The sequence below is a fragment of the Schistosoma haematobium genome, chromosome 1 (assembly GCF_000699445.3).
Source record: "Schistosoma haematobium chromosome 1, whole genome shotgun sequence".
NCBI lineage: Eukaryota > Metazoa > Platyhelminthes > Trematoda > Strigeidida > Schistosomatidae > Schistosoma > Schistosoma haematobium.
In genome coordinates this window covers 59,434,094-59,459,710 of record NC_067196.1, presented here as the reverse complement: position 1 = coordinate 59,459,710, position 25,617 = coordinate 59,434,094, and the positions used below count along the sequence as shown (strand labels likewise).

Below are 25,617 nucleotides of genomic sequence, written 5' to 3'. Positions count from 1 at the left end.
ATCAAGAATGTACGAGTTGTATTTAGATTCATAAAAGAAAAAAAAATGTTATCATCATCACCAAATTTAATTGCACTACATATCACTAGTCAATAGAGTATTGTTTGTAGTTCCTAGATGTACGTCAAATACCAGATGTTTGATAATAAAAACGAGATAGTCAGTAAGTTTTTGAGTTTATTACTCTCGATTCTGTTAGAAAAAATATTGCGTACGCAGAACCTTTTTATGGGTCCAAATGCAGTCCATTTAGAGGAAGAGTAGATTGAATGACTGGAAAAATATAGGTTTCATCTAGAAATTTGGCTTAAATTTTAACACAAAAACAAGAAGCTTCATTAAAATGTAATGAAGTTCATGGAACTCAATGTGTAAACATGAAAGACAGTAACTTCAGCCAAGCATATATCCATTATCCCAATGAAAATGACTTACCCGAAATCTTCTTTGATAGCTCAAACGAACAGAAGTATTAGAAATGGATTTAGTCAATTTCTTTCAATTGTTTTGTCGTGCGTTTTTCTTTAACCCATATCTAAAGTTTAACTTGTTTATGGAATTTTTCATTTTTTCACAATTTGATCACTAATTTTTATTTCATTTTCGGAAATAATAAACATAACGTCTACTAACAATATATCATATCTCAGTATTGATATAATCATATCCATCTTCATAATTATGTGTAAACATGTCCATGTTACAAATACATTTTTTCACAGATTCTACTCCAAATAATTAGTTACCTGAAATAAACTAAAATCTGCCACAGTCTAATTGTTAATTTATTTTTTGGTGAAGTAGCTCACTAAGAAACAATAAAAGAACGATAATAAGAAATAGGGACACAAAACGGGATTATTAATAACAGGATTTTATTCTTTTTATAAATAAAACAAAGTTAACATTTAAAAAATTTTGGCACCATAATTTTTTCGCAATATAGATAACCCTATTAAAAAGGTTACACTTCCGCATGAAGATCAAAAATATTATTACTGGTACAATGATTCGATTTTACTATTTCTAGGCAAAGATATCTTCACTAACTATAAATGTACACATATGCAGTAGTTGATCAGTTTGTCTCACAATTTTATTTATTTGAAAATTCAAATATTGAGCATTGTTATGTATAAACCACTATAATAATAGAGTTTTCACAGATAACAATTCATGAACGAGAACATGCAAAAACCACACAATCGTATACCAAGAGCAATATAATGCCCTTATAAAGGAAAAGTAACTAAAAGTACGAAAAACACTAGCAGAACGACCAGATGAAAACTGTAAACTTTTTACGTGCACTAATAATCCATTTGAGCTCTAGTTTATAATTTGACGTTTTTAAATACCTCTTTAAGTGAAGAAAAAAGCTGGGGGTGTGTTTGTTATAAGTAGAAATTTCTAAGTTATTATCGACATTTTTCAAGTGTAAGTTCATTCATCTTTGTCCTATTTCTAAGTTTAAAAAATACGAAAAACAGTAGGAGTAATGCTATTTCACTTAAGAGGAAGAAAGAAAATAAACTATACGATCAAAACGAAATCTTATTCACCTTCAAAGTTGGGAGTTTTAACTTCTATTTTCTCGCATTATTTTTACGTGACTGTTTTCATTCACTTTAGACAAGAGTAACAAAAGTACTATCTATATTGCTCTATTTTTATATACTATACCCTATATCATCATGATATAGTACGACTTTGAATACTAAACACGTATTTTTCTTCCATGGGTGGTCTTGAGATCTGGATTAGTTTTTTCTTTAAGGTGTTTCTTCTGTGTCGTTTGCATGATATCTCGACGGCGGTTGTCACGATTTCCAAATGTTCTGATGTGAGCGTCCTTTGTAGCTTCATCTTTTGGTCTTCTGCAACTAAACACGTATTTTTGACTTTACCCATTGTTTTATGATCTTTTGTTTTTGTCTCACCTTAAATAACCTAGATCAGTTCAGGAGTTCAATGAAATCCAACGATCTCTGCTATCCTTTGCTTATCATAATCATATGCTCACTAGTGACTAGCTTCGAGTGGAGATTTCCGCAATTCTAGTGAGAAGCCGTGACTAATGGAGCCAAACCATGTCGGTTGTGAGGCAATTACTAGTCGAATACAATAGGAGATAATCGCGTATTTTCGCACGCGATACCGTCGATTCTGGGTTCGATTCTCGCGTTCATGGTCGTGGAGTTCAACAACTTACATATACTAGTTTTAAAAGAATTCTTGTTCCAAATCATCGAACACTATTGTCATTAAAATAATAGTCTGAAGAACTGACATTTTTTGGTGAGATAGAGGTGGTATATGCCATTTTTACATTATTGCTTATCTGAGAACATTAAATATTGGGATTAGATTGTAACTTTTAAGTCACTGGTTGTAACTTCAACATTATTATCAATAAACTATTGATATATATATATATATATATATATATATATATATATATATATATATATAGGAATGTTAGCGTAAACCTCTACTAGTGTATTCACATTTCGCTTTTATTCATTACAAAATAACAAAAGTTTTATTCCCTGTGCACTCATTGGACGTGCAATTATCAAATGGCCAATTGTCTCCGTAATTATTTTACATAAATGATAAATAATTGCAAAAGTCTCTTCCATAAATGCCATTTGGATTGCATTCAGTATTTCAGAATATTCTTCAAATTAAGTTTAGTGATAAATATATTGCTTGATTGGAAAATAAACATAATTGAGGCACTGATAGAAAATTTTCCACGACATTCAAATCTTAAACTCAAGTAGCAATTAAAGGATATCAGTAAACTATGATATGTCATTCTCTACACACGGAATGACTAACGTTGACTATCCTCCAGGGTTCAGTTAATTTATCTTCTATCAATAAAATGCTTGGAGATTGTAGCATACTTTTTAGTATGACTAGTATTTTGACTAATATTCCTTTTAGTATATTGATTTAAGTTGGAGCATGATATGGTCAACAAAACATAGGATGACTATCAAAAACGTTTGGCATCTTCAATATCCTATACCGTCCTAATTTTAACCTTATGTTTCTTTTTTAGTGCAAAGCTAGATTTGAGTAACAGTTAGATATATTTAGCATATTTAAACTAACAGTCCGTTATTTCACGTTGTAAACGCTTGCGTGTATATCTTAAAGTTAAAGTACTTTCACCAACTAGACTAACAGAATCATCAATTATAACCAGAATACTGATTCTGTTGCAGAACTTCAGTACTATACTATCTCACTGATGACCGTGCATTTAATCTTAAAACAAATGAAAATCAATCGTTGAAGATAGTTTTTATGAATTCAACACTATTTTGTGTTTTCATTTAATACATAGCAAATAGATCAATTTATTGTAATATCTAGTCGAGGTAAAATAGAGTTAATTCAAATTAAACGCGTTATCACTCAGTATTATTTATCTGGTTCAATAAAAAATAACATTATAAATCATATATTGGCTGTATTTGTGTATGCATAAATTACAACAATTTTATATGTTGTAGACTATAAACAAATAACATATATCTTCTTTAACGGTGATAAATAACTAAATTTGGATTAATTTGTGTATTTGGAGAAGTAATTTAAAATTCTAAATTAATTATGGCTTTTTTTTTTTTATATTTCGGATTAAGGTGAAAATTTTGGTTTCAGTTAAAACTGAATTACATTCAAGTTCAGATACATATCTCTTCTAATTGTTATTGATACATCGAAAAATTATATGAACATTTTTACGTTTATTTGATTTTCATTCTTACTTTGAAGCTTAAAAAAATATCATTGTAAGTTTCACGAATAATGCATACGCGTAAATTTATTTTGCTGAACATTTAAAATAATTGTGCTTACAGACTTTTATGAGTAGACGACAGTTAAGCTCTAATGTTATTTGTGGTATGACCATTTACTTAAATTCTAAGCAGTATCCTATATAAATTTTCACAGGAGCTTTAGAAAACGTTTCATATTCTTAAACAACACAACATTTCTAATAAACAACCAACACGCTTTTACATATTTCACATTAAGATGTGAAACTTCGGACTCAACAAGAATTCTGAAAAAAAGACATTCAATTAGTAATACACCAAAATATCCAAGCTTGATAAATTATGATTTAATAACCAAAACTAAGACAATCTGTTAGTTGGGAAGAACGTTACAAATAACATAAGTTATTTCAAAAAATTGACTAAACGAGAATGAAATATATAAACTGGGAATGATGTAACATCCAGTATTTGCATCAAGATCTTATACAACTAAGACATATCTATTTTATTGTTGTCAATTTTTAATCAACCTCTTTGAGCCATATATTTCTATTAGGGTACCAACATTAGACGATAGTAGTTTAAACAAATCAAGACAAAAGTTGATGAAATTATAACTTGATGAGTATGTAGTTAAGTTACTTGATAATTGTAATTTATTGTATTCAGAATACTAATTATCAGTTTCCTGAAATGCATTTATTCTTATACTAGTAAATATTTAGTGAGAAAAAATTATGACATAACATAAAGACTGACGAACTTGCTATATACCAAGATTTAATTATTAAGTCGAGTTGAATATATAAAATAGAAACAGAAATCGTAAGTCTACAAAAGTACTACTATTTTCTCATTAGGGTAGTTTTTTATACACCCACCTCAATAGTAATGTCATATATGGATGTTACAGCCGGAGTTAATGAATTATAAGATATACTCGTTATGATGGTATGAGTATATACTTGGTTGCACAAAGATATGGTGTATACAAGGCTTGTTGATCTTATTATTATCATTTGTTGCCTATTCTTTTTATATCTCTCGTACTTTTTTCATTTTTATACTTTCATCTGTCTTACATCATATTTCTAATAATTACATACACACATGAACAAACAGTGACAAGCACATATTCACTTGAGACTACAAGTTATTTCGTCTAAGTTTTCTTTGGTATATTATTTTCGATTTAAAAAATACACGAGTTTATTTCTAGACAAATGTAATATAATCATCGCTGTCCGTATTGGCGTAATAAAACAAAGAATGCTGACAAAATATGATGAATACAAGAAAAAAAAGGAAGAAATGTAAGCCAAAACTTCTGTTTACAAAACAGTAGTATTAGTAGTAGGACATCAGCAAACTGGTTGCCAGACATTACATACAATAGTATGAAAAAGTTGAAAAAATAACATGACAGATTATTATTATTGTTATTATTATTATTATCATTGCTATTTAAAACAGACTGGAACACATCCATAAAGGGATGGAAAACGTAGGCTAATGAATGCTTATCTCATTTTCCATTTATAAGTATGTTGTATAAAATATCACAAGACAAGAATTACCTTCAGTCATACATTGAGGAACTTATAGGCAAAAAGAAGGGTAGTTTTGTCAAACTTCAATATCCATAAATTCATTGACTTACAATGTCATAATCATGATCAGAACAATGAGTAAACAATTCAGTATACCTTTTTATTTTTCTGACAAAAAAACTATTTGGAGAAGTAAACTTTAATAAATATGGAAGTTTTCATCAATGGTTAGTATGAATCAGTTTATTGATGATTTTACTAAAAAATGAAGAAGGGACAAAAGAATTTGATAAAATATGGCACTAATTCAAATTTGTCGATGGCCAAAAATGACTGCAGGTCGATAATCAGAAGCCACATAGTTTACTTTTCTGTTACTATACCTCTCAAATTGCAGCTATAAAAACAAAACATTTTAATTTTAAAACTAAGCCTTTCTGTTCAAAGAATTACATCATCCTTTTAATATAAACGTGATTCCTATGCTATGTCGTTAAGGCTGATTACACGATAAAACCTGAAATTACGTTTTAAGCTTCTTACTTTCATCCTCAACAAAATCTACAGACTTTAAAATACGAGTAACACATCGGAGACCGAACAGATAATGTCTTCCTTCAAAATGAAACCCATATTTCATTGGTTGTCATTAAGTTGCTCAATATTTGACTTACCATCTTCAAGCCGCAGGTATATCCTTACTGTATTGAGATTGTGGATTTCTTAGACTGAAGATTCAAAGAAATTGCAGTGAATAATTAAACAAGTAGCTGCTTTCAGATAGTAAAGCCTTATTTTGAAATTATAGACTCGTAGACATTTTTGATGATATCGTTACTTTAAATTGAGCTAACCACTATTTGATCTATCACTGAAATTAAAAAAAGGTTCCTCACTTATGACTATTACTTTCACTAAAACACATGGAATAGTACATATACAGTTTTCAACTGAAGCTTTATTTTTCAGAGATTTGTCGAAGATCTTAAAAAGTGTACTTGAAAACTGGAGTCATTAGTTGGGATAGATTCTGTATTACAAAATACTTTTTAGTTAGGTAGTATACAACTGTTTATGTGGTGAACCGTTGGTTACTGAAAGATTTAAGTATTATTAAGTTATTAAGTTTGTCATGACCTGATAAAATCCTACACTACAGGAACGTAAAATACTGCTTTACAAGAATTCCCTAATAAAATAAATAAATAGAACATAAAGGATGGTTTCAAACCAAGCGTGAGAAACAGTAAAACACTGTATTTAGAAGACAGTAATTAGTCGGTAGTTTTTACTTTTTCATAAACCATTTATTACTTACAAAGACGAAAACTTATTTTCAACATCAAGTTCACTAGAAAAAAGGAAACACTAAGACGATTCAATATTAGACAGCTTCTGATCCCAATTATCTCAATGAAGTTTTGAAGAAGATACCAATCATAATTTAAGTAGATTTTATCATGAAGCCCAATAAATTATTTTGTTATTCGAAGTAAGTGACAAGTAAAATATTCTAGAAACTTAATGAACTTATTCCTCAGTATTTTATCAATGAATTCCTTATTCACTAGTCATTTATTAGTAATGAGAAGTTAAAAACTAAGATTAAGTGTTTTTACGGTATTTCTTGCTTTTTATCCAAAACTTTGACTTACTGGTTTTCATAAAGATAAAAAATAAATAGCATTTTGATTTGAAATAAATGAAAAAAAATATTTTTGCTCGCTATGTATAGCGTAAAACCGTCTACCATAGTTCAACCAAGTAAATAATTATGACATCTGTTTTATGTACTGTTTATCACATGTTTATTAAAACATATCAGGGGCACATGATCGTGAAAGGCTTAGACACGATATATATTTATAGTATCTCATTATGTTCGTTAATAAAATTGCCGTAACCTTTGGAATCTGCAAACGACTTTTATACAAAACTAATTTGTTTCTAACAATTATTGCTTGAAATTTTTAGTTCTATATTTTTAAAAAGTAAACGGTTCTTAGAGAAAACACTAAATTTGTCTTTAATGTTTTGTAGTATTTGACAAACTAATTCACAATAACCTATACGTAATATTTTTTTTGTTTACTGGATAAAATTCTCGAACATACAAGTGAAAAACACAACTTTTCTACTGAATATACTGGAGTTAACTACCAGGTTATTTTATGTGACAAATAATTATATACAATATCGAAACCGTAAAGTTAAATTATGCACTCAAACGTCAGTTACTGTTTTTCATGAGTATTCGATACTCAGCCCTTATGGAATTCAATGAATGGATAAACGAACGTAATCTGCAACATAATACGTCTCTTAAGTAATATTTTACGAAAAAACCAACCACTTATAAACTGAAAATCCAAGTTTATTGACTATCATATCCTACTGTAATTACTGAAGTAGATTACTCTAGTTGATTACTGATTTCTGTGTACGATATAAAGGGGATATTAACCACGAATGCCTTTCTTTGTTTTGTTCACTTTTCATCTCCACACTAACTTATTTTTGTTAAGACTCTTGAAAATTACTTTTATCTTCTTACTGATATTTTCCTATACGTTCACTAATTTATCATTAGTAACGTATTCACTAACAATAATACAGACAATTTTCATCACAGCTGTAGAAATATTACTAATTTTAGATAGTTAGTACAAAGAATTAAAATCTTTTCTTGTTAGGGAAATATTCGAATGTATTCGAAGAAAAAATAATGGCAGGCAAATAACGTGAACAATAAATCGAATGACAAATTCTACGGGGATGTTAGAAACCTGATAACGATGAAAACGACAATAAACGAAATACATATTATACATATACATAAATATATATCTAGTTTTGCAATTTATGGATTAACAAGCAAGATGTTATTTATAGATTCTGGTAGTGTTTAGTCCTCTAAGATTGATATTTTAGCCGTGTACTCATGTTTAAACAAGTGAGATAAATAATGTCCTAATAAAATTAAGTGATTTTATATAATACAAGAACTATTCAAGCACTGAAGGTAGAATAGTCAAATTAGATCATTTTCTAAAATAAAGGAAAATGTACGATTCTATACAATGATAAGTGGAACAATATTTGAGAGGAGTTTGTAAAATAAAGCAAAACAATTTTAAAATGTTTACCGAAAGCCAAGTGAGTTTTATGTTTAAAACTGATAGAAACTTATTGTATGAAGTTATAAACTTATCTATAATCAGAACTATTTGATTGTAGATGCGGAAAACGTTTAAGAAGTAGCTTTCCCTATGAAAATAATGTAAAAAAGGCCTTTAATATATGTCTAGTGAACAATCAAAAAACGAATACTTAAATTTAAAATGCATTCAGCTGATTATTAGTCATCACTAATAGCATTTTGGCATATCATATTGTCTACTTAATTTTATTGTAGTCTCTTAGAAAGTTTTTTTATCGATAATTTTTTTCCGGAATTTTATTTGGAATTTTATTGGACAATAACTCAATTTTCATTTTTATGGATAAATTCAACTGTACAAGAAATACAAATTAATTTACAAAGTATAGTGAGCGAAAGCTTGATACATTTGTCAGATGAGGAAATTAACTAAATGAATGGAAATGAATTGGTTGACACTTTGATTTTTGTCTCAATTGAATCGATATCTGATAGAAGTTATGAAATGTTTTAGCTAGTTAGATTCTAAGGGAACAAAGTTTATAATCTGACTTTTACTGAAGCCTAAAATGTATAAGCAAATGAATATTATTGACAATATTTTGACTCTCAATTTCATCCAAACATCCAATGTTCATTTTATTCAATTCTCTCAGATATTTGACTGCAAATAACCTCTAGTAATATGATAGCAGGAAAAATAGGCTTAGTCCTTTTCATTAATAATGTCCATCAGAATGTAGAATTGTTTTCCTCAAACATATATTTTAGCTGAGAAGCACAATTACAAACTGCATATCTAACTGACTTCGGAGAACCGATAATAAACAGCAGGTGAGTTGTAATCTTTAACTCAAGAGTTGTCATTGATGAATAATTAAATAACTTTCAATAAATGAAAGGTAATGTAAAACATTTAGTAACATAGAACACAAAGAAAAAGAATTGACGATTCAATCAAGCATGACAAAATGGATAATGATAGAGTCGAAATTTAATGGTCAAATCAAGGTTTGGTCAATAATTTATGTTTTAACTTACAAGTCTTAATGAAATTCAGTTAATTACCCAAGTATATACATAGTGAAAACTTCTGTTAATTAACAGCTCTGAAAGTACTCAATATATACAACACATACTCCAAGCCTATCAGACATTGCAATATTACACCCAGTGATCTTTGAGTTTTATTTATTTTATCCTACAAATCTCATCTTGCTTACGAGGATGGGAATTATTTAATAATCTAATTGATGTAAAACAAAATAATCTTACCGGCTGTTTTTTTGTTTTCATTGTTTATCCTTGTGTCATTCGATAATTCGTCATTAATTAAGTAATAATAAAGACTGTCAAAATTTACTTTTCAGTGATGAAAATTTATCGACTATATTTCTGGAAACAACAATTTAATTGAAGCTAAATATATATTGATGGCGAAAATCTGCAAATCTGGTAACTAAATGTATACAAGTGAACCCCTCTTTTCTTTCTAAATTTTATGATGGCTATGGCATGAACAGATTAAAGTTTTGAATATGGCTAAAGTAATGATTTAAGATTTCCCAGCACTGTCTTCAATTTTCGAACTACTTCGCATTTCTTTTTATGCCGTGTTCTTGAAAACATGATATATTCATTTGGGTATCCTATTGATTTCACTAGTGATATCTACCAAAGCAGAAATTAATTATGCTTTTAGGTTATGTTCATAGTCACGAACGAAAAGAAATAAAAACTTTCAAATCTTTTGAATACAAACCAGAAACAAAAGTCGTTCTGTATGTTTTCACATAAAAAATAAAGTAATTACTCTCACTAATTAATAATTGATTATACACTCTTCTGGTAACCTTACAGTAATTACGGTAATAAAAACGACAAAATCTTTAGAATTTTTTAATAGCGATATATACATCAATGCTAACTTTGTCAAGAATCAACTTTCCAAAGTAGAACGATGCATTCAGATACGTTTCGATATAGAAATTTAGAAACGGAAATCCTCCGTATACAAAGTCTTGATGCTACAAGTACTTGACGCTACTAGTGACGTCAGTTTATGTATGTAGAATGATTTAAACTGGTATTTGGAATTCAAGGAAATAAATGAGTGAACATTTATTCATCTGAATTAGCCATAATTCCAAACCAGGTTTTACCAATGTATAACCAGCCCAGCCATTGCTAATCATAACTTTTAGACTTGTAAGTCCTGAAGAATTGTTAGGCCATCTTTTGAGTGATTCAAATGTATTTTAGGCCTGAATAATAATTGCTCGATAGGACAACAAATCTGATTCAAACCGTAAGGCAACATAGTCAATAATAAGAGGTAGGTGGAATTTGTCTTTTACTCAAACTAATGTATTTTGATACGTGTTAGCTGTATTGCAGAAAACTTTATTTGAGTATTGTCTTAGAATTCTGTGAACGTTTCGTGTTGCACCCTACAGTGCTAATTAATCAGGTATATCTTGGATCGCTGAAAAATATCCATCATATTAGAACACAGTTGTATGAACGAAGAATATTCTTTTCGATAATTTCTCATCAGGTTCTACAATTATAAATCCAAATTATTAATCCATAAAATTAGCCAGATTTAAGGCAAAGTACATCATTTAAAATTGTAATATGTGAATCGAGATATGTTCATTGTCATATAAATCAAATTAGCCCCAACATTGGCAATTTGATTTGATTTATATGACAAAGAATAGTTCTTGATTCACACATTACAATTTTAAATGATGTGCTCTGCCTTAAATCTGGCTAATTTTATGGACTATTAATTTGGATTTATAATTGTAGAACCTGATGAGAAATTATTGAAAAGCATATCTTGGATTTTATCTGGCGATAAATTGTCGTTTTCGAACAGTCTGAATACTATTTAGTCAATAATTAGTAAAGTCCATGATACGTAACATATCTTACCTCTCATCAGTTATGAACTTGGTCGACAGTTGTATAATCTGTCCTATCTGTAAAATAGTTTCTAAAAAGTGCTTTATTTATTCATTTTTTTAAAGTGAATACTTTTTCGACAAACCAGCTTATATTCGTATATATGTGACCTACTATCACAATCTGGGTAGTAAATCTTAAGAACATATTTCTACCTATCAGTAATTAACGATGTAATTCTCTCAATTTCAAATGTAGTTGGCTGACGTTAGGTCATAAGTATTTTCAATACAGTTTAATATTTATCTTAAAAATCCAGCAGAAATCCTATAAGAATTATTAGTATTTTCGAAACTTATCAGTTTTGACAGCCAAAATAAGAACACATAACATTTTATTTACTCAGCTATTCAAAAATATATATTTAAAATTATCCTTACATCAGATAAAAACAAACGTAATCCTTTTGAATCACATTAGAACCAGTGAAAACGAACAGGTTATTCGTGTTCTCTTTATGTTGCTACATTGTTTTCTTCTTGATTAGTTCTCACATTGACTACGAGAAAAGTTTAGTAGAAAGACTTAATCCTCAGACTAGCATATATGAACTATTTGAAAAGTCAACAAGATGACGCTTGTAAAGATTTTTTGTTTGAACTCATCCAGAAAATGGTAACAAATAAATAACCCTGAGGCGTTTTTCATATTTTTCACTTTATAAAAAAGGCTAAATTTTTCGAAATTGTGACTAAACCATTGAAGCATATAATATTCACAAAATATACTCAGACTTCCTATTATCTTTTAAATGAATTTCTGAACCTACAGTTTTAATGTTATCTATCAATGTATTAGATTTAATGCTTTAAATAATTATATGATGACAAAGTTCCGAGTTCTGATAATGCACAAATTCCAATTAAATTAACAGAAGAGAATTAGAACTCCGTGTCTGTCGATACAGATTGACTCTAAAACCAAGTTAAAATTATCATTTCTTTTCATTCCCTGCATACTTGACTTGCATAAATTTTAAAGATTAGGGTGGAGGTATTGGTAGTCATTCTTCTTATCACACTTTACTAAATCGAAGGTACTCATATTTATAAACATGTTTATAAATCAGTGGTTGTGACTGTATTGCGTTTCTAGCTTTAATAGATACATAGTGCACAGAGCCAAATCATTCAACGTGAAATGCTTCTTAGAGTCACAAAACAATCAGTTAGTAAAAACATGTGTTAATTCGCACACAAAATAAGTAATTATGGTATGATTGGTCACAATATGGATATAATTTATTTAAAATGGTTTCAAAGACTTTTAACTTATCGGACACTTCAAAACCGACATAAACCTAACGTCAATAGGTTTATTCTCACAAAACACTTAAGCTCCGCAATTAGGAATTGCGTAATAATAACCGATAAATTAATGTCAATATTGACATGTTCACACTTTGTCGTTTAAACATTTTTATCATTAAAGTAGTGAAAAGAATACTATTACAACTAAACGTTTTAATATTTCCCTTTACTTAATTTTGCTATCATTCATTCAACATTTCGATCCCCAAGATATCATAAATTGTCTATGCGGTTTAAGAAGTGATTGATTTACTCAATAAACTCGGCATCGTAATCTTCAGTCAAGCAGAGACTACAGAATCTTTACACAAATATTACATTTTGGATGATATTTTAAAGAAATCAGAGAATGTTGTTTATAAATAAACGGTCATAAGTTTGCCATTAACTAATGAACATATTAGTCATAATAAGTAGTTAGTTAGTTCATGATTACATACCCCAAAAGCTCAAACTAAATTTCTTGAAAATCCCAATACTTATAAGGCATTATATTCAGGCAGTTAAAAAATAAACATAATCGAAGTATTTTTTGGACTCTATAGATCAAGCACAATCTACAGTAATCAAATGACTTGTCGAGCCATTTGCTCGTTATTGTCATTATGGATCGGGCCAAACAAGTTATATAGTCCAAACATTCAGTTTTTGTTCCATATGTTCTTTATTATTTAACCTTTACCTGTTACTTGATCATTTTCATCACCCAGGCTACGTCAATTTCGTAACAAGCACCCACACCTTAAGACTTAGGAGGAAGTGATCCCAAGTCTCTTGTATAAAAACTTGGTTTCTTAGAGTCGTTTAATATAAAATGCACTTTTACCAAACTGGAATTTTGTAAGATTTGTAATTCAAGGTGAAACAGAATGGAGAACCTCGCAATTAGAGAAAGTAGCAGAATGCTACTTCGTTTCAGCTTGCGAATCTTTAGCAATGCGTATTGACAGCTTCACGTGGAGTAGAACTGTGATCTTCATTCTCCGATGACGTCATTTCATGAAAAAAGCTATCTTTAAACTATATGAATGTTTGCAAAACACATGTGAATAGTTTTAACCTTTGAGTCGTCATACGGTAGTGACTAATTTAATAACAAACCTTTGATCTTTATTTTTAAGCATATGGATAAACGCGATGAGTAGATTGCAAAAACATATCGACTTAGCTTTTACTTCTACGTTATTAAGTAAAATACAGGATTAAAAGGGTATACTTTTAGAGTTATATTTTTGAAATATTATCTGAAAGACACAGTTACTGAAAACATTTCATCCATTAACTCTACCTTTTTAGTTTGACAGTTTTTGTTACTCAAATGACCACACACAATATTCTAGAAGTTCACTGACATTTTTCGCATAAGTTTTTTACTGGCAAATTTACAATAAGCAAAAGCTATCCGAATTTGTTTTCTTATATGGTGTTATTGTCCGCATCAGCACACGTAATACCTGATGTCTGAAACAATTACCTATGATTTATTTTGTAAGGATGCATAATGTAAAATACCGACATAATATAACAGCAACCTACGAGAATGGCAATGCAATCAATTTCCGACTTAGTCGTCATCCATAATGACAGATAATATAATATCAAATCAATAAGTAACTAGTCTATACTGTAGCAATAAAAAGACAAAACAGCGATAATTCATAGAACTTCCCTGAATCACCTCCAGGATGATAAAACTTAGTCGCAGCTGACTTTTCTGAGTTATTTATATTTTGATCTGTTAACGTAATCGTCTGTTCATGAAAATGTTTATTATAATCATTTATTCTTGAGTTATACGCAGAAGAATTTTGATCCCCATCAGTTAAGATTAGTCGCATAGATATCTTATCGTATGACTGTATTAAAGAGTTATCACATTTATTTGCCAGCCCAACAGATTGATTTTCCAGTGATGTGTTAATTGTTGTTGGCAATATTACTGATGTGATCTTCAAGGGAGAGGATGACAGCGATTCTGGTAATGGCACCTGCTGAACTGAATGTTCTTGTTTCTGTTTTGATGTAAAGTTTAAAACTGGAAATGCTGAACTTAAGTCCTCCGACATAATTCCTAACTTATGCGCAGGTACCGGCCTGTACTGTGGTAAATGTAAATTTTTAATAACATCAATAGGAAACGCAGTTGATGAATTAGAATAGATATTTAAATCAACAGATGATGTTTGAATAGAAGTAAAGCGGTCTTTTAACTTGTATGGTGCTGGGACACTTTTCGATTGGTTGCTAAAAATCAAAATTGAAAGTAATATTAGAAATATGATAGGTATGGATGTGATAACACAAAGAAAAGTAACAGTTTCCAGTGTCATAAAATCACTTCCTGAATTCATTTTCACATTTTGTCTAATACTATACATTATAAATTATGCGATTCAATTTTTTCAGAAAATTTGTATTCATCATGACTCTGAATTTTTACAAAAGTTGATTTTGTAATTGTGATGGTTTATTTATACCATATTTTGTTGGAGGAATACTCCACACATGATTTAAGAAATTAAAAATACTTATTCAAATTTTGATTTATCCAAGAAACATTTTCTTTTATTGTTTGTAACTTTTATTTTTTTTGAGTACAAAATATTTACTAAAATAGATATTTTTATCAAACTAAAAGATTAAAACTCAAAAAGTAAACTATAACTAGGTTATACAACTATTTGTTATGCTTAGCTTACAAATAGAATGACAATATCTAACTATTCTTTGGTGAATTCAGATAATATCAGAAGGGGTTTTGTGTATATCATAGTAATTTTAATAATTTAGATCATGAGTCAATTAAGGCTAGACCACCATAGAAAACCTGGAAGCACTGGACGGCCGTTTTGTCCTATTGTGGGACTCCTCAGTAGCGCTCATCAACGATCCCGCCTCTCGAGATTCAAACCCAGAATCTATCGGTCCCGAGAACGAGCGCTTAACCTCTAGATCACTGAGCCGGTATCCAACGGTGTTATTGTCTAACTTCAACTAATCCACAGAATCGAGCGACACATCCACTAACGTCTTCAATGGTTTAATATCTCATAACAAACCCGGATGAACTACACTGATCACTGCTTCTCACTAGAACTCTAGAGCAAAGTTTTTAGAATGCTTGGCTACGAAACACTGAAATACTTGATGCGGTTCACTAAAAAATTTGAGTCTGAATTTATTGAATTAATCTAAAACTAAGATGACACTTTCATACCTAAGACTGGCTTCTAATAATGCTTAGAATAATTCTGGAGTGCACGAACTATATTTTGTCACAGCCGCTTGAGTCGTGAAACAAAAGAATGATACAGATATCAACAAATTTATTGCATTAAAGTGAACTAAGTATGCAGTTGTTTATAATAATAACATGTTATAGTATAATGAAGAAACAATTATTCAGTTTAATGATAGAAAAACTGTTGAGTTATAAACATAGGGTTATGTGAAATTTCGTGTCTACTTCTAGTATAGCTTTAAACACCATCACTAGACTAGGTTCTATTCAGTGAAAATGAACGGACTTTAACCAACGTCGCTCCAATAATGGTATATTTTCCTCTAAATTTGGTCAGTTCGTCTGACTTTCAAATGATACTCAACAACTAGCAGTGTACAGAAACATAGTGTTTATGGTCAAATTTATGAAAAACTAACGAAAAATTCATAAAAATCCTTCGTGTTGTCAAATGTACATTTGGAAACTGAGGGCAAGGAAATATGATTAGTTGAAAACTTTTCAGCATTTGATTTTGCATTGTTATCGCCAGTAGTATGAAGATCATTTACTCCTATCAGCTCATCATTGTTTTGTTTTATCTGTTGAAATTAGTTAATTTATCATCAAATAGTTTATGAACGTCAGTTGTGAACTATCACTTAAGCACACAAACTTATATTCTCAACGACTGATTACCTATGTACAATTCACCAATTTTCAAACCACCAGTCATAATGTAGCAAACGAGAACACAAGCGGGCACAAATGAATGCACCTGAATACAAAATTACAGAACATCATAGTAAAATTTGAGAACCATACAGTAACTAGTTAATTTGCAAAATGTCAATCAACGGTTTCAAACTTGACTGTTCATTTTGCAAATATCAGTCAATCGTCTCAGACTTCAATGTTCTTTCGTTTCCACACCAATGATTCTTTGTTCTCGTTCTCTCTTCTTTGAACTTAACCTTCTGCCTCCAGGCATTTCACTTCCGGCTGATGATACATACTACTTATATCTGTCGACATCAGTAGTACACACCACAACAACACTCCAAAAGTCATTCAACTACTATGTCCTACTAACATCATTATTACATAAGATGTAACGCCAGAATGCATCCTCAATAATTAATTTCAACTGGTTTACAACTATAATGTTTGTGATACAAAGCTAAGTGACAGATTTATAATTAATCAACTGTAACTAACTAATAGAAAACGTAATTTAGTACTCATTGAGCTAAATGAAAGCTTACAAATATGGCCGTATAAAGCGTGCAACCAAGCAATAGGTCACTGAATACACATACGATATTTGCAAACTAATTCTCTGGAAAATGGCTACCTGAACTTGACAGTTGCTCTTATCGCTTCATCATCAAAATCTTATATAGCCTATTGAGTTTCAATAAATGTATTCCTCTGGAAATGTTGTATTGCTGTAAATACAATGTTCAACCTTTTCTGAATGTAATATCGTAACTGACATGTGAACCAACCAGAAGCAGCATTTTTCTCATCGCGAAGTTTGCAGTTACAGAATGTAGGATTCCTAAATAAAAAAGTACCAAGGACTGTCGTTTGAACTCCGTTGTCGTCATTATTTACACATCAAAGAAAAACGAATGTCCATACTTCAACCATTCCCAGCCTAAACAACACACGAAGATAAACATTCCAAGCATCTTATAAATATTGATTAGTCAAGCGAATATTTAGCCACCATACATATGCGATCTGTTACAGAAATCCTACTTTTTATATATCGCTAGTGCCAAAGGACTTCAACGTAAGAACTAAGAAATTAGTAGTCCGATCTCCTTTTCGCTGCATCTAGTCATTATACTTATGCAATTATTCTATGTCAGTTTACACTTTGCATAGCTTTATAATAAATTGCCGATCTAATAAATATTAGCAGAAGGAAAATCGAAATTGTGTTGAAAACAATTATTCTGTTTATTCATTTATTATACTTAAATGATAGGAAAATTTCTGTTTAGCCATTACTCTCTTACTTTCTGCGTAATTCAAAAGTATGGCTTTTGTGTGCATTCGCGTATTTTTGGTTGATACAGTTTTTATTATGAAATAAGACTTAACTGTATCTTCAAATGAATAGTTAATGGTAGTTTCTGTCATGAACAACAACAGAAATGTAAATACTTAGTCACTTGACAAGTAATTTAAAGTAGTCCATTAATAGTCAATGTTTGTCAAATAAGGACCAAATTAGACTGATAATCAATTAAAAAATAGTCGTATGGTACAAAATGCAAGGATTTAAGTTTATTGTGATTGAAGGTACCTCTACAATTCTCCAAAATTAGGTGAAATAAACCTTTACACAAAGGAATGAAAAATGTAACTATCATCTTAGCAAAACACTCGTTCGTCGACAGAAATCCGTTTACCTGTCCTATCAACAGGTGAGATTATAAATCTAAATAGAAGTCAGTCATGTACAATCAAACAAAAATGTTTAAACAACGAGAACGTGATTTTGTAGTCTACCTATAAATGGGCTAGTTTGGTTTTAATCTAACTGCACTGAATTTGTTAACGAAGTAGTTCAACAGAGTTTTGTAAATATCTTTTTTCGAACTATAAATGTGTCCTAATAATTTGGTTTCTTCAATAAAGAATTTGTACAAAGTATGTGTAAATCTTTTGATTGCATTGCAAATATCATGTTTGACATATCGACTGTTTAAACCAGCCAATATATGAAAATCTAAGGAAACGACTGAATTGTCTGTGACGAAACAAAGGACAAGAATAACAATAAAAAAAAGGAAACAGTGTTTATTTATGTCCTTTGTGAAAATAAAATTTAAATCAAAATTATCGAGAAATATATTTGATAGACGAAACTTTAATTTATTGAGAGAAAGGACCAAACTTTGTTGTGGGTACAGCTTTGAGATTTCCACAGTTTCGTTTATTTCGTTTCATCGGAATATTTCGCCTTTAGGTTAGCAAGTGTATACCATTATTTGAATATTTTTAATAAGTTTCACTTATAATAACAAAGACTTGATGAAATATGAGCCTCATCTACCTCAAAAGCACTGCGTTTTTACACTAAGGTAAGTGAGAGTGACAAGCACTTGCTTGAGTCTACTTAAAACCGTTTGTTGTGAGCTTGATCCTTGTGGTAAAGTTTTTACATGGCTGCATAGAAAGGTTAATGGGCACTTTTGTATAAATAGATCAAAACTAATATCTTGCCTGCTCATCAAGCTTGAGCTTACAAGTATAGGAATAATCAGTGGGTCCGATGAGGTTCTGTTTCAAATGTATTCGTTACGAGACTCAACTGTTTCAGCTATCCGAAAAGTGAAATGTTTTTCAGACCAAACATACAATAGCAACATTTAATTAATAATATCTTTTTAATATCAGATGGGTTTTGTGGATATTAGTTAACATATGCTCACTAGTGACTGGCTTCACAAGATATATTCTGGAGTTCTAGTGAGAAGTAATGACCAATGAAGTTCAACCAGGTCTGTTGTGAGATATTAAACCACCGAAGACAATGGTGGATGTGTCACTCAATTTCGTGGATTAGTTGAAGTTAGACATTAACACCGTTGGATGCCGGCCCAGTGGTCTAGTGGCTAAGTGCTCGCGCCGATGTGGTCGTGGATGCGCACTGCTGAGGAGTCCCACAATAAGACGAAACGGCCGTCCAGTGCTTTCAAGTTTTCTGTGGTGGTCTAGCTTCAACTGACTCATGATATTAACCATTGAAATAGCTTTCTAGTTGAAATAAAATGAAAAGCCATGATTCTATGGATTCGTTATCTTAAGCTAAAGACAATTAGCAAATACCACTAATTCAATGATACAGAAACCGATCAGCATTAGCAGTATTAATCAAGAAAAATGCAACATTTGAAACCCTATTGAATATCAACGGTCTTCTTCATATGAATTGCCAGAACTTTGCGACACTAATAAGCCTCTGTGTCTAATTTTATTTATATATTTATTAACTGTAAATAATTTCTCATACTGACTAATAAAACCACTGAACCATATTTGAATATATTCGTGTGAGCATACTTTAAAGGATACACTCAACTCATTTAATTTTGCTCGTGGTATTAATATCAATGAAAATATAACGTAACGCTTTGATATGAACTCCTTGTCTGTAGGTCTATTCCTTGGAAAAACTGTTGATTTTTCATGTGGATATGTTTGTTTTATAGATTGTCCAATCTCTTTTCCTCTAACAACCATTAAAAATTTACTATCACACTCTGATAAGACCCCTTTCATATTTGAGGTTAGTCCCGTCAGACAAATTGATATCGTTTGATGTGGTCTTCTAGGATCATTTCTAGACAACATCTCATTGTCATATGTTCAATATTTATCCTCACTCAGCAGAAAACGTACTTTTTTGCAACTAATACTCGGGTAGCAGCGTAATCGTTTGAGACAAAACTGAAAGTTTGGATGTTTTTATTGTGAAAACTGGACACTTTGAAATCATATTAACCTTTCATTCACTGCAAAAAAAGTAATCAGCCTTGCCCCCTATATCTACTTGTAATTTAAAGGGAAGGTAATTAAACCAAATGATTTGTCTATAGAAAGCTTATATGAACAGAACGTAATTTCATTTTTCATAGGTATCATAAAATTTTGTTCAGTATGGTTAACCGTATTTAAACTAGCAAAACTATTAGAGAAGAAGTAAATTTATCGAACGAAACACTGATCCAGAGTGTATATCTATGAAAAACCACAAACTAATATTTTGAGATCCACTACATTTCTTCCAAAAGATGTTTTCATACCAATCTATTATAATTAGCGAGCATGTGTGGCCAAAAATATAGCAAAACACTTTTTCTTCCTGGTCATCTTCGCGTTCATTCATATTTGTCTAGGTTGATCTCTATTTTTTGTATAAATATTTAAATGGGTCAATGTGTGATCGGAGCTTGTGAAAAGTAATGAAACTATACATCACACACTCCCGAAAAACTTTGTTTCTTCACTACGTCATCTAAGACGTATTCAACTTAGATCTGAACTACTACACTAAAATATCAAATAGAATTCACGCTGAGTGAAAATGGAACTCAGTGGATGATGCAGTTTATGAATTATCTTTAACGAAGAAAATACAAACTTTGATTTTCAAAGTGATTTAGGCCGATGCTTGTAGGCTCCCACAAACATTTTGTCGCCAACGTTAGAAGAATATTCATTGTTAGAAATACTTCAGCTCGCTAAGTAGCTAAACGGTGTAGACCAGCAAAAACATCTATATCAGTTTTATTTGAGTACAGTTATTCCAATAACATATTGATGTACTCAAAAATACTATGTTTGACTATGTATAAGTTATTTTCCGTGAGTTTCTATGACGAAATTTACAGTATTAAAAGCAGCATTTTCTTACTGATGGTGAAAACATTTTATTCTCCAATTCACCACAAAGTATACTTAAAATTTCAGTGAAAAAAAAGTTTTTGAAGTCACACTAAGGTTTTGAAACGTCGGAGCTATGCATGTTTTTTAAAAAGTCAAATCGGTTGTAGATGAGACTTTAAAACTGACCACAACATTCAAGGATTCGACAAAAATCTGAAAATAGTCAAAATATCTTGTTATTATCACCCTTGCTCTATCTTAAGATGACATACTCAGTGTAGTAAGATAAAGAAATAAAAGAAAGCCAAAATAGAACTTTTCAAGAGTATGTCATGATGAAATCCCCCAATGAAACGTAGACTGAACTTGGACATCAAACCAATGTTCTTAACAAAACCTTGGTGTTAGCCAACTTCTTCCCTGAATGTATTAGTTGATGTGTTTCCGAAAGGTGGAAAACCATCACACTCACAAACTGTAGATAGTTGGCACCTAATTAATATAGTGGTTATTCTAACAGCTTGATCAAACAACCAAATTTGTACTGGCTAATCGGAACATTTGTTACTTAAATATATTTGAGGGGCAATAACTACCAAGTGGAAGACGAGCATGCGATATGCTTTCAAGGCACCACAAAATTGTCTAAAAGAAGCAAACATGTTCGAAGCTTTGAAATTTGCGAGTAAAAGATTTGTATGTTCTCACCTGTAATCAATATGTTTAAGGACGTATGTATTAGAGTCCTGGGTGCATGTCCTTTCCGAAATACTTGAACTACGTTCATGAACAAAATACGCATTAGGAAAAGAAGAGAAGTTTGACTCATTTGTATGATGGAAGGATTCTTTTTTTGAAGTAGAAGCACCTCTAAGGTTTTGGTTAGTTGATGAAGTTATATATTGCGCATCACTGTCTATGCTTGAGGCCGATGCTGAACTCGCATGTGAGTGTTCAAATAGGTTAATAACTGATGCGAAACTCTTTTGATCAACGGAAGATTCCGAGTCGCTATTTTCCATACCTTTTAAAAACCAATGCGCGAATAAACGTTTATAATACATAAATTCCGCCAAGAAAAGAAGCGTTTCAGGAGTTACTCAATTGGTAAAACAAAACAAATTACAAAACCATGATTTTCGCTACATACTTATGTGACATCATTGTCTTCGAAACTCAATAAACGTTTTCAAAAGCGCTTTTTTCAAACACTGTAAATTGGGGAAAATTTCAACAGTTAATTCCATTACAGGATATTAGTGGTCAAGTTGCTGCAGTAGCGACTGATGGCTGTGTAATAGAAATGATAGAGTTATAAATCCTAAGGGAGGAGGTACATATGGAGGCATTATATGTTAGAGAAAACAGCTCGTGTACATACGATCATATTGGAGACGCATGATGGTGATATATGTGAGGTAGCTTGTTGTACTATTAAGTCTAGACACGGGTTGGTGACTAGAAGATGAATATGCCGTATTCCATGTCGTCTTGCCGATGACCTCACCCTAAGCCAAATGTTGTTTTATTGTTGAAGATTTCAACACACTGCCTTTCAACTGGATAGAACCTACAACTTCGATTGTGTGTTTTGACAGCAGCCTGTTGTCAACTATTATCCGGTGTGCACTTGTACAATGTGTCACAAAACCGACACACACTGACTTGGAACATGAACCGTTATTGTTGAACCTTGTCTTTACACACCTCTGTGACGATGTCATTGACATTCCTTCCCCTACTAGCATATAGTGATCACGTTGTACTTTAATTTCGGTTTCGGACAAGTGGTATACAGTCTAAATCTGCCTCAACCCATTCGAATGTCTGACGAGCTAACATTCCGGCAATCAAAGACTGTCCTGTCTCAACAGACAGGTCGATCAATGCAGATGAACCTTTTGTACCGGTTAGTACCCCTAGTTCTACAAATAGAAGAAACCAAAGTAATGGAGAGTATATCTTTACTTTGATCGAAGACAGTACATTTGGAGCACGATGTCACCCTTTCAAATACACAAGGTTTTTCAATATTCCAAACAAAACAACAGGAAACATAATGCTTATACAATATAAGGAAGTGCATGAATATTTGAGCCCTAGTGTTTTGACATTCACTTACATATTCGCGGTTAGCTCTTAAGCGATCAACCTAAGTTGTTACACATCGATCAAAGATGAATGGGATAAGCTTGCAGTCTTGTTTGTGTCCGTAATATTGCCGTCCATCCCATAGTCAACACGTAATCTATCACACTGCCCTTCGTTAGTCGATAAGGAAACCCATACGTTCCTGAGGCGTAGGACAAACGTCTTGGACTTACTCTTGTCATCAGGAAACGAATCACTTAAATGTGAATACCGAAAAATTCGAAATATGTCTAAAAAACACAGCTATATGTCGTACTATTTGCAAAGGACAGTTGAAATATGATAGCTCTACTTACTCGAGACGATTGTTTGCGCACTTTAAACGAGGAACGAAGCGTAGTGATTGTACTCCTCAATTACTGTTACACGAAAATTCAGATGCACTAGCTTAATCAGATTTGGCGAGGTTTGGGACTTTATCAAACTACGGGTATTGTTAAAAATACTTGTCCTGATCACGCCACTGAGATACCGGCTATAGGACCTTTAAATGTGGCAGGAAACTTCCTCGATTGATCACTAACCTCAAGCCCAGTAAGATAACTTGCCCCGATGGGTTGCATTCACGATTCTTATCATCTCTCTCGGACATTATTTGAAGACCACGCGCGGTGCTCTTCAACATGCTTCACATCGCGTCTGGAATTTTTTGATTGGATTACCTACAGGAGAGATGTTGGTCAGTCAGTGATAATTCTGTATTTCGATCTGAGTATTCTATTTTAGCTTTCAATAGTGTATTACACAAACTTCTTCTTCTAAAACTTTCTTCGTCCGGCATATGGAGTCCTCTCTTGTCTTGGTCTAAGTCTTTTTTATCAGAACGCAGCTAAATCGTCTGCTTCGGATCTTGTTACTCTAAGCCTGTGAATGTAAACAGTGGGGTTATACAAGGGAGTGTCATTAGTCCATTCATCTTCCTCTTTTTCATCAATGATGTGTGTTCCCTTGATCTCATAAACTCAGAGTGGGGTTCTGGCTTTTTCTCATCCATTAGTCTACAACTGAAACGCCCTGTGTGAACAATAGGTGTCAGCTCCATCAGTGGAAATTTTCAAACAGAAGCTAAACCTTCACCGGAAAGTAAACTGTAGGGATCAACATAGGCCAATCAACCCACTATCGTTATTACTGAAGGCTGATATCAATAAGAAGCTAGGTCCTGGGTCTTCGCGTATGTGTACTGAGCTGTTGTTTTTAGGAAGCTTACCTTTGCAATGTTTGGCGAATTTAGCCGTCGGATGTAACGTTTCGTTGATTATATGCCGAACATTCACAATTTTTTACTTCGGCAATTCCTTTTTTTCGCTGAGCTTCGAGGTTTTCGGATCTTCCTTTCATCATGTTTATCTGGTTAGCCAAACATCTAAACAATTAAAAACCGCTAATCAATATTATATGTGAGCTCTAAAAACTCTTAAACATAATATATCATGAGAGTGTATATTGGTGCCTGCTGATAGATTACTCAATGCAAACTGTTGTTGCTTTGAGGCAAATTACTGTCATACTATATGTTCTTGTATAGATTACTTTCAGGTATTCTGCTGAATAATAACAGCCCCGGATGTCTTATGAACGGACGTCGTGATGATGACGATCGTCTGTTTTATTCCGACTATCTACTAAATCACTATTCATTTGTGAAGCGTTCATTAAAGACATAAATCATGAATTTTAACAACTGCGAAGTATGCATCCTATTTTTATGTCATTTCTTCCAGATAACACATATATTCATTTCAAAACCCTTAGTTGTTGAAAATAATCGCTTTAATTTAAGGTTCTGCATCAAAGGAAAACTAAACTGTCGATGGTCAGTGTGCTTGTTGCTTGTATATACCAGTACACGTCCAGATGGAGGAATGTATGTTAATCATTGCAGTCTGCTGAACAACAGATAACGTTGTTCACTACCAGGCCGTTAATTTCAAGTACATGTTCTTAACTGTTCTGTTATTTGAATAAGTAAATGCTGCCCGTTTGAAACCAAAACAAGGTAATTGGGTAAAATGACGGTTCTAATATTCGTCATAAAGTTAAATATACA

At 31.6% G+C, this 25,617-nt stretch overlaps 1 protein-coding gene across 1 annotated transcript; it reads right to left on the bottom strand.

Annotated features, from left to right (window-relative positions):
• Positions 1-14,409: 14,409 nt before the first annotated feature.
• Positions 14,410-22,497, bottom strand: MS3_00010177 (uncharacterized protein; the record flags this gene model as incomplete). The annotated part of the gene is made up of 2 exons (XM_012940084.3): positions 22,125-22,497; positions 14,410-15,034 (listed from the first exon to the last, which is right to left on the bottom strand). Exons 1-2 carry the CDS (start codon positions 22,478-22,480, stop codon positions 14,410-14,412), a joined length of 981 nt encoding a protein of 326 aa, XP_012795538.3. The 5' UTR covers positions 22,481-22,497.
• Positions 22,498-25,617: the final 3,120 nt, after the last annotated feature.